At 38.0% G+C, this 10,983-nt stretch overlaps 1 protein-coding gene across 12 annotated transcripts; it reads right to left on the bottom strand.

Moving 5' to 3' along the window:
- Positions 1 to 870: 870 nt before the first annotated feature.
- LOC132598417 (uncharacterized) lies at positions 871 to 10,928 on the bottom strand. Of its 12 annotated transcripts, XR_009566567.1 has the most exons (9): positions 9,079 to 10,928; positions 8,794 to 8,967; positions 7,208 to 7,249; positions 7,052 to 7,132; positions 6,892 to 6,950; positions 6,571 to 6,638; positions 5,175 to 5,396; positions 4,146 to 4,247; positions 3,883 to 3,986 (listed from the first exon to the last, which is right to left on the bottom strand). XR_009566567.1 is itself a non-coding variant. In XM_060311266.1 (7 exons), exons 1-7 carry the CDS (start codon positions 10,183 to 10,185, stop codon positions 3,936 to 3,938), a joined length of 1,677 nt encoding a protein of 558 aa, XP_060167249.1. In that variant the 5' UTR covers positions 10,186 to 10,928; the 3' UTR covers positions 3,538 to 3,935. The 12 variants fall into 12 exon arrangements, 4 of the variants coding, with proteins under 4 accessions (XP_060167249.1, XP_060167250.1, XP_060167251.1 ...); XR_009566565.1 differs by lacking the exons at positions 5,175 to 5,396; positions 6,892 to 6,950 and adding an exon at positions 871 to 1,185 and having other exon boundaries at positions 3,876 to 3,986; positions 6,571 to 6,690; XR_009566566.1 differs by lacking the exon at positions 6,892 to 6,950 and having other exon boundaries at positions 6,571 to 6,690.
- Positions 10,929 to 10,983: the final 55 nt, after the last annotated feature.

The following is a 10,983-nucleotide window of genomic DNA, read 5'->3' as shown; positions in this document are numbered from 1 at the left end:
GTATCATAACAAATCATTACATGTTTTTTATTTGATGAAGTTAACCTCAAACCATAGATTCTTTTAAATCTAAGACTAGATGACTCCAAGCCACTCAACATGTACATTCTTCTTAAATAGAATCATTGCAGTAACATAATGACTTGGAGGATTCCAAAAGCATTATGACAATTTGAAATCAAAAGTTTAGCCAAAGCTTAGCTCCACTACTAGGTGGATGCGACAGGACACGAATGCATGAATCTGTTTAGAGAGGTCTTATCAGAATTCAGAACCAAGAAAAACTCAATAAATGATGTTTCTATTATCACTATTCCTATTAGGATTTGCTATTTCTGGATGGTCCTAAGACCCCTTTGCCTTTCCTATCTTTATCTTTGTTATTCCTGTTACTTTTGACTAGCGTCACTGCCCTTTATCCAAATTTCACCCTCTCAATTCAGACAGTATTTTCATTCAGTCAAGGCCGTATTTCAAATACTGAGATAGCTATCCTAAGCACTCCAATTTCACAAGTAACGCAGTGTAGTAGCATATGGTATCCGCTCTGTTTTCAACCATTTAGCCTGAACATATAAGACTGGTAAAAAGAAAAACTCAAATTCTTTTGGTAATGCGGTAAAACTAACTTGAGACATCAGTCATTGAGCTTTTGAGACAAAATGCATCAGCAAAGTTAATGTTGCTGTTTTAGATTCAAATCAAGCTTACGAAAGGAAAAGCTAAAAAAGAGAACATAAAACAACATTACTATCAGAAAGGAATGTCACACCCCACCCTTGGTAGGGCGTGATTGGCACCCGACACCTTACGGAAACCGAGCAAACCAACTTATAACTTACATCCTTCGTGTCTCAAATGGAAACAATAGGATCGAGAGGCTAAATACAAACATAATATCATGCATAAGTATATGTACATTGGACCCATGATGCCAACATTACTATCGTCACACTATGACTAAGCTGTACACAGGAACTGTCTGCAAAGCCTCTATGAACATGACTGAAGTATACAAGTCGGGACAGGGCCCCCGACATACCCTAAACAAAATCATATATATATATATATATATATATATATATATAGACTCGACAGTGCTCCAGGAAGAAATGGAGCTCACCAATCAGAACTGGTACCTGCAGGCAGCCTACTATGGAAGATCCGCGTCTCGTCTATCTACACCTGCGGGCATGAACGCGGCGTCCACAAGAAGGGACGTCAGTACGAACAATGTACTGAGTTTGTAAGGCATGAATAGTAGTATGATATCAGAGTGAAGATAACATAAGATAAAGTAATTATACCTTGTACTCTTCTTAAGATCTCTGTCATGTAAACTACTCGTCTACAGAAAAAACATGTCATACACATCCATACATAACATACATACATATGCATTCACATACACTTACTATACATACATCTGTCATATCCGTACCCGGCCCTTTCGGGACTCGGTGTTATCCGTACTCGACCCTTGTGGGACTCGATGTTATCCCCAACTGATCAGTGGGATGCAATGCATACATACATACACATAAAAATACATAAATGAAATCAACCTCATCATTAGCATTACCATTGTCACTATATCATTCCTTGAAGGATCAACCATCGTAAGATGAAATCAACGATGTCACGAGAGTCTCGAGAATCATGAACTTAGGTAGCACTGGAAATAGAATCGTTATCATCGCTATATCTCACCTCGAAGGAACGAGCAACATGAGGTGAGACCATCATCAATAAGTACGGTTAAGGGATTCATGGAATGGCTCAATAGTCTCATAATGCTCTCAAATCATGGCTTCGGAGTTTCAAAAGAAGAGAATCATCATCATCGTCACAACCATCATAGAACATATTCCATTTAACATCATAAGAGGCTTTAAGAGTCATGAACTTCAAGCTTTTGAAAACAAGGCGGTTATGGAAACATTTATGGAATCATAACATAGGAATCATGCTTTTGAAAGAAAGGGACGAGCCTTAACATACCTGTTCCACCTCTTATTAGCTACGCTTATTCGCCCGAGCTCGTAAATCTACATTCGAGAGGATTCACACTAATGTTAGTCTCCTTATCACACACTTATCCTAAGTTTCAAATCAAACTATTCTATATTTTGCCGAAAATCGGGCAGCATCTCCCCTGTTTATATGCCTAGCCCGAATTCTTAGTTTAACAACCAACAACAACAACAACAATACCAACATCAATAATATCATTTCCCATATCAAAGTGTTCCATAAAACAGCTCACGCGCTGTTTTCCAACTTCCATAACTAATTAACTTGCTATACAATCATTAAACCACTCATCTTTGTAAATCAGCCGGTATTAACATAAATAGGAAGAGATCCATACCTTTCTCCCGAATATTGTTGTATCTTCACTCTTCCACCTTAAGTGTAGGCCACAACACGCCGCTATATGATTCTGCAACAATAACTATACGCTATCCGGACCGGAATTGAGAAATTATACCTGGTTTTGTCTTAAAAGTGGGTGTGGGAAGTGTGGGGAAGTTTCCAGAGAATTTGAGGGGTTTTTGGGGTGTTTGGCTGAGAAAATGGGGGATAACCCCGTTTTTATAACGGTCCAGGTTCTGCCTGGACTGACATAAAAATCCTTCAGCGCGATCGCGCCCCCTTTGGGCGCGTTCGCGCAGGCCTAATTTTTCTGACTGCACGTTCGTTCAGTAAAAAAGTCATAACTCTTGATCCCGATATCGTGTGAGGGCCCACGACCTATGGGTGGAAAGCTCTTTCAATTATCTACAACTTTCATTCTTAGTGTTTTTCCAAATTCCAAACTTATAATAGCGTTTTGGCCCCTCCAAGTCAGATCATCCGAGAATGTTTCCTTAAATCGTCCTTTTGGATGGCTTATGCCCATATTTGGCTTATGGGTCCTTCTTAGGACTTGCTCAAATTTTCATGTACACCTATGGGTGGAAAGCTCTTTCAATTATCTACAACTTTCATTCTTAGTGTTTTTCCAAATTCCAAACTTATAATAGCGTTTTGGCCCCTCCAAGTCAGATCATTCGAGAATGTTTCCTTAAATCGTCCTTTTGGATGGCTTATGCCCATATTTGGCTTATGGGTCCTTCTTAGGACTTGCTCAAATTTTCATGTACTACTCATATATCTCTTCATATGTGCTTTATAAAACTCCAGCGTGTGGGCCCCACTTAGCTTACAGCAACGACAGCTTTTCGGCAAGTGACATATGAACCAATTCAACCCATATGGTCTCCAAATGTCATATGCATACCATTATTACACTCTTATAATATAACCTTTCTCCTTACTCCTCGAATAACTTTGCTCTTCCTCGGGCCCATACTAAGCTGGCTACGACCTTGGTAGCGCGAAATTTTCCGGGGTGTAACAAGGAAAACAGGGTATCAGACCAAGCCCTTGTTCTGAACAATCAATTGTTCTCACTTCAATAATCAACAAGATTTAACTGCCATAACGGAGCAAGAAAACGGGGGGAGGTTTGATATTCTATATGTATACTGCATAAGTTAAAGCTGGTAATAACTGATCATAGATTTCTAGTTTTACATAAGAAGATTACATTTAAGTAACGTAGTTGCAAAAGTTAAAAGATAAATACATAAAATTTCAACTGCAAGGGTAAATACATTAAGTTGCAACGGCCTAACTAGAGAACAGGTTTACTCTCTTTATCAAGCAACTATTCACTATAATACTATAAGGATCTATTGGAATAAGCTTCTGGTGAGACAAGAGGATGCTGCTAACTGTCACTTGTAACAGTTGAAGTGTCCGTGTATGTGTGTATGCGTGTGTTTATAACATGCATTGCAGAACGGATTTTACAGAATCCAAGATTTTACCATCATCTTATTAGCAAACCCAGAAAAAGGCATCTCACTGTTCCTAGCATCTTTTCCAGATTATGAAGAAGTGCTTGAAGTGACAGCAACTGACAATCTTTCCTGGAACACCTACAAAATGTATAACATGTGATATAATGAATATAAGGCATGACAACTTATCGAAAGATGAAAAAAAGAATTATGAATATATGGCATGATTCCATCAAAGAATACTGGCATAGCCTGCAGAAAAAGTATGCTGGTGTGGCATCACTGCAAAACCATTACCATTCGGAAGTGTTCCAACTCTTTACCAAGCTCTGCCTCAAAGTCTTTCACTGATGGCAGCACATTACCAGGAGAGGGCGGCAAATTTCCTGCTTCAAGTACCTACAGTTTTTGTGGTGTAAAATGCCATGACAATGCAAATGTTTAAAATTGTAGGTACAAGAAAGCTACTTATATATCGGTTAGCTAATAAGTTACAGATTGATGCATGTTTCCTCCCAAGGGAACGGCAGGAAGAAAAAGTAAGAATTTACTTCTGCAAACAATTTGATTATCTAATATTCGGCCCAGCTCAAATTGATTTACATGAATACATAAAGGTTACAGCACATGAGAAAAAAGATTTTCTAATCAGGCGAGCTAATTCTTACAAAATCATCCAAATTGAATGTCCTGGACCAAACTGAACTTGAGGAGGGGGGATGGGTGGGAATTTGTGTAATATTCGGTACTTTTTACACCTTTCAATTTCATGGATACAATAAAGAGTTATACTTCTAGTGAGGTGAACATACCCCTTACTTAGTCGTCCAAATGAAATGGAGCAACCCTAACTGAACTTGGGTAAGAGGGGACTAAACAGTGTTGGACCCAAGAAAGTATTTAATTCCAAAACATGGAACAGAAACGAGAACCTATCTATCAACATTAACCATCACAACAGAGATCTCTGATGGGCATCTTGCTCTGACCACTCTTCTGATCCCCCGTGACTTGTTCATTTCATGTACAGAATATTAGTTCCAATAAATCATCCAGTAACTTAAGCTAAGTGTTTGGAGACATGAAAGATGATTGAATGGAAATAAGAATTTTGATTGAAGAATGAAGAGAAGGGTCTATTTTGTTGCTGGAAAAAGTCTTGGTATGAAAGGGTGGAGAGGATAAGGTAAAGCTCTCTCTCACAATTGCATCTCAAGGGAACCGCTTTAGACAGAAATGACCATGGCAGAGGGGGAAAAACATGGCAGAGAAGGTCATTGTGCATGAAGGGAAGATGTTGGTTAGTGAATGTTTGGATCTACTTACCACCAAAACTGCGATACTTCCGAGTTGGAAGGAAATTTCGACCTATCCTTTTAGGATCTGGTGGAAACCTACGCTGAAGCTCTTACATTTCCATGATATGAAGTGGAACCAAGGTGAAGCTACACCAAATACCTCTGTAGATGCAGAATTTTCCAATTATGCGAAATACAAAATGTTGAGTAAGCAGCTGGAGGCCTAATCCGAGTGTCTTGAAGGAGAAACCTAGCGATGTTCAGAAGATTGAGAACAACCAAGGAGAGAAGAAGAAGAGGAACATTTAGGACAACCAATATGACGAAACAAGAAGGGGTTAGAGAGTTGCATAAATAAATTTTACATTATTTATAGGGAAGAGGAAGCAGAGGGAAAGGCATGATTAACCAGATCATGGAGAAATGAAAACAAAAATTTTAAGTTAGTATATCAGGGGCCTAAATGACAAAAGTAAGATAAGTTTGCAAAAATGTCAACCCACAGTTGGAGAGCAGAAATCTAATGTCTGCAGGAAACCAAAGTAGAGTGGTTACAAATACTCATTCATCAAATATGGGCAAAAAATAGGTAGAATACACAGATCTCCAGGCAGATAGGAGAAGAGAGGAAAATAGGTATCTTATGGGATGAAAGACCATGATCATGCAAGAATGCAATAAGATGTAACTGATCTTTTCAGTCCACTTGTACATAATGCATATAATTTCTCTTGGTCTCTTCCAGGGGTGCATCACCCCCGAAATGGATTGCAGAGGTTAGACCAGTGTTTTGAATTAGCTGAAATCAAAGGTGCTTGGGAGCACCCCATGAGTCCCAACTTTTCATCCTAGACAAATCAGAGGGAGTCAAAAGTAGTTTTGGAGTCCAATTGATTAGACGCATCTAGATAGATAGAACTTATTAGCCTATCTTCATATCAGGATTTTGATCATGATGCTCTCTTCTTCTTTACTTATATATTATAGTTTACCAAGATATAGTAGAGAAAATCTGTCACATGGTCTAATTGTCTAAACCGTTACGTCCTCAAGAGCAGTTCTAATAAAATCAGAATTAGCCTTCAGAAGGAAAGTTCCACCTCAATTAATTGTTGAGAATTGCGATTATCATCTCACAATAAAAAACTGGTAAGATCTGACATCCAACATAACAATAAAAACAGCAAATGCGAACCAATAACCCAAAGATTATGTATCTTCAGATTACAATGAAACTTGTTGCCACTGGGAGGAAAACATCAGATACAACAGAAGATATAACGCATGATGAAATGCCAAAAGCATCTTCGTCTCCTTCAATAGCATTAAAAAGTTGTACCACAATAGATCAACTGAACTAGATTACATGGGTTCCGCAAGATATAAGGAAGAGAAACATAAAGATGCAAGTAAAGGTTACATACCAATTTATATCCTTCACAGGTATGTGAGAATTCCACATTGTCAATGTTGACCAGCAGAAGTTTCTCTACTGCAGCAGATACACGTAGAATTGCACAAAGAATTCTTAATTTCCCTCTCATCTAAGGTAGAAAGACAATAGTTAAACAAACATAAGAGTCTTGATCTATACTGACATGGTATTTTAATTTGTCTTATCCGTGTTAATTTTTTTTTTTGAAACTGGTAACTGATCTTATCTGTGTTAATTTAATAACATGTGTTTCAGTACTTTGCACAAATCTACAAAAAGCAGTTAAGAAATTGCTAAAAATTGAAAGTACCCATTCAGGGGTCTGGTACTTAGTGCAGATCCTCCAAAGTACACGAAACTTGCTAAAAACTGAACGTATGCATACCAGATATACACCCATAATGGAGTTCGTGTTAGTTTCTATAGCACAAAAAGTAATTATAGCTCTTTGTCAAAACACAATATAATACCTCTTCTCTTAATTCCTCGGTCACCACAAGATCACATTCAGGAAGTTTCTTTCTATGGTGCCGCACAAGTAGAGCTATTAACTGGAAGCTGACAAAGATGCCATCAGTTTTTCACAATCTGAATGTTGTTCTGGGAAGATAAGGGAGACACCATACCTTAACCTCTTCGTCATCATAACCATGCAGATGGTCGCCATTCTACAGAGTGAGTTAAGCTTGTCACAATAGATTACATGCTCCCAATAACTATTTTTCAAGGTAGAAAAGAGAACAAGGTAGAAAAGAGAACTGATTCAGCTGAATCCAGGCAAATAATCGTCACACAATATCAATCACAGAGGCCTGTGAATATCAATCCCTCTAGAGATGGCAACAGGGCAGGGGGCGAGTGTGCAGGAGGGGGAGTTGTTATGCTGGGAGGGTCAAACAACTTTTTGAGGAAAAAAAGAGAAAAGAAAAAAGGGGCGAGTCGCGTAAGCTATGTCCTGTAATCGTCCGTTTAAATGTTTATATATGCTTTGATTTAGCTTTCTATTGCTTCATTTATGCTTCAGCTTTCTTGATGCTTCATATTTCAGTTACAGTTTTGTTTTCATATTGTTGGCAAATATATTTTTTTATCTGTGATGAAGGAAATTATATTTCTGCCAGTAAGTTTGTTGCTGCTTTTCGTCTATAATATTTGTGCATAACTTTTTTCTGGGATCTTGTGTAGATGAGGAACCTGGAGAGACAACCTCTAAAGATTTGGCTGAGGATGGTCAAGCTGTAATGGACAAAGATAAAGCAAATTCCTTGGAGGATCCTATCCAAGAAGAGAGTAATGATGAACTTAAAATAATAGCAAATCACACTCAAATTATGTTTCCCCAACAGAAGGTCATTTTGGCTATATCAGGAAGGATTCATATTAGTTGATTTAATTATTAGTGTTACAGTGATTGACTTAATTATTAGTGTTACAGTGACTATTTAGATGAATAAAGATACAGGAAACCAGGCTAAAACTCTAACAAGGATAATTTTAGTTTCAGAATGCTGCCAATCTGCAAAAGAAATATTTGACTACTAGGCCAAGGTACAAAGACAAAGGTCAAGCTTATCTAATATGTTGCATAAGCCACCTATTAGTCATTCTTGTTTTGAATATGTAAATAACGTTGTGGAAAAAAAAGGAAAAAACATAAAAGAAAAATAAAGCGGGGCAGGTCTGTGTAGGCGGGTTCAAAGCACATAAAACGCTGTGCCAGGCAGGTTAAAATTTATGTGGGGTAAGGCCCAACCCGCCCCCCGCCATTTGCCATCTATGTGTCCCTCTATATCTCTTTAAGTTTGAAAATCGCAGCTTCTCTATCATTAACATTAGAAACTATGGCCTATATATCACCCGATTCAACCAGTATGTCTAATAATCAGTTCTATATCAGAATTGACGTTTCATTACTGTTTAAAATTGCCTTTCTGCAAGATGACTATCATCTTAGTAAAAGTTACATATTTAATTATCCACTTTTAACTATTTGAGATCAAAAAAATCTGTTTTAAAATTATAAACCAAACAGGCCATGACATAGCTTTAATTATGCAATGCTACTCAGCTGAAGCTCTTAAACAAAATACACCAAGCAAATTTTTTTGACGGTTTATGTTCGCAGCATTACATGCACAATTATTACATAAACTCCTCAACATGCAAAGAGAGAAATTTATCTGAATCTTCTGATTAAGAAATAAACACATACCATTATTATATGGTAAGACTGCTTATGATAGCCCTTTTTACCAACATAAAGACCGATTTTGTGAAGCAAACAAGCTGCCTCAAGATACTCAAGATCTTTATCCTCCAAGGATACAACGAATCCATCAGAACCGTTGGCCGATTCATACCTTTTTCCCAAACCATCAAACATCTCCTATATCAAGAACATTAACAAAATCATCTCAAAAACAGTATTTCCACCCTAAAAATATGGAACCAGAGATGGTGAACTTCTTATTGTTTGCCATTCCGAATTATCAAATACCTTTGCAATACTAAAGCATAACGCAGCAGATTTCATGCGCTGTTTGTTATTAAACCTTGTCGCGAGTCTCACTACAGACCTCCACCTCGCGTTCGCCCTCGGATCATAATTATCGAAAACCTCTCCTAACTTCTCTGCAATCACACCTTCTCCTAATGCATACCCGGAAACCTCTATCTCCTCAATCTTAAGCTCCTCAAATATTTCTTCCAATAAAACCGCCCCCGCCACAATAAATTCCGACCTCTTCTTGAAAAATCCCTGCTTTCGAACTTTCCCTCCAACTCTTCTCTCATCCTCGCTCAACCTCTCCACCAAACCCTTCAATTCCTCCGTTGTAAAACTCCAAGCCCTCTTACTTTCCTCAAATACCCCCACATTTCCCTCCATATTACTCGAATAGCCACGAAAAATCGCCTTCTCAATATTCCTAATTGTCCCCGATGAACCAATCACTTTATCAACATCATAACACTTAACCTTCTCATATAACCCCGAGGCACGGATTATAACCTTAATATGTTCCCGCATTTCTGTAACTTCAGGAAATTTCTGAGTTAAAGTGACATGTCCTAATGCTAGTGAAATCGAGAACAAAGTTTTCCCCTCTTTTCCAATAACAAACTCAGTGGACCCACCACCTATATCAACTGTAAGAACTGTACGGTCATAAACAGGATGGAATTGAAGTATACCTTGGTATATAAGACGCGCTTCTTCGATACCGGAAAGCACGTCAATATTCAGGCCTAGGGTTTGGTGAATAGTGTCGAGGAATTGTGATTGATTGGAAGCTTCTCGAACAGCAGAAGTAGCTACGAAGCGAGAATTGGAAGAAGGAACGTGATGGGATTGGAGAAGGTTCTGGAATTTTTGGAGCGCTTTGGTGGCGCGTAGAAGGGACGCGGTTGAGATGGTTGTGGTGGTGTTAAGGCCGAGGAGGACTCGTTCTTTGAAACGATCGATTGTGAGGAAACGACCGGTGGAAGGGTCGGTGTGGACTATGAGCAGCTTGAAGGAGTTTGTGCCGATGTCTACGGCGGCGAAGAGGTTGTCTTTGGTGACGTGTATGGTGGTGTTGGGGGGAACTGGGAGATTGGCCGACATTTATTCCGGAAGTACGCCGATTGTCACTCTGTCTAGCTAATGTTTCTTTTCCCCTTTCTTTGCTTTCCTGGGGAAAAAAATAATTACGATTTGCGTTTTACTTTTCTTAACGACTTTCACAAAGAAAACCAAAACCTAATGACTTTGGTGAATTGAAGAAAAGTACTACTCCATCTGCCTTTTGACCGGGCACCAAATTTAAGAGGGAAGAAAAAAGAACTTTTAAATATATCACATAAATTGGGAGAAAGCAAATAGGTAAAAGCACTCTTATTTTATACTCCACCGTAACACGATACAAAACTTACCTTTACCAAAGAATAGAAAACCTATTTTAATATGATTTTGACTACAAACTTAAGTAGACTAATTATGAAAACTAATGAATACCAAATCCGAATTGATTTAGAATTAGCACTCTTGGTTTAATCCCTACGAAAATAAAAGTCTCCTTGTTAAATAAAGCTTGAGCACTGCCTGGAAGAGTATATCGCCAAATAGGCTGGAGTAACAAGCTATTGCTTCACAACAGTACTTTTCCCCTCCTCAAATATCATTTGGCCACAGATTCATTCCACTAAATTTTTAAAGCTTTGAGCAAATGAAAACTAGCATATTTTCAAGTTTAACACTAGCATATATTCGTTCCATTAACTATTTGTATCATTGTGTTTTTTTTTTTTTTTTTTGGTTTATTTAGAGATTTGGAATCATTGTTTTGTTTTGTTTTTGTTTTTTTTTTGGTTTATTTAAAGATTTGGTTACGGCACGTAAACAAAAACCTTCAACCTCATCATG

This window comes from Lycium barbarum, chromosome 6, assembly GCF_019175385.1.
Source record: "Lycium barbarum isolate Lr01 chromosome 6, ASM1917538v2, whole genome shotgun sequence".
Lineage (NCBI taxonomy): Eukaryota > Viridiplantae > Streptophyta > Magnoliopsida > Solanales > Solanaceae > Lycium > Lycium barbarum.
The sequence above is the reverse complement of the archived record's forward strand: the minus strand, read 5'-3'. Positions and strand labels throughout refer to the sequence as shown.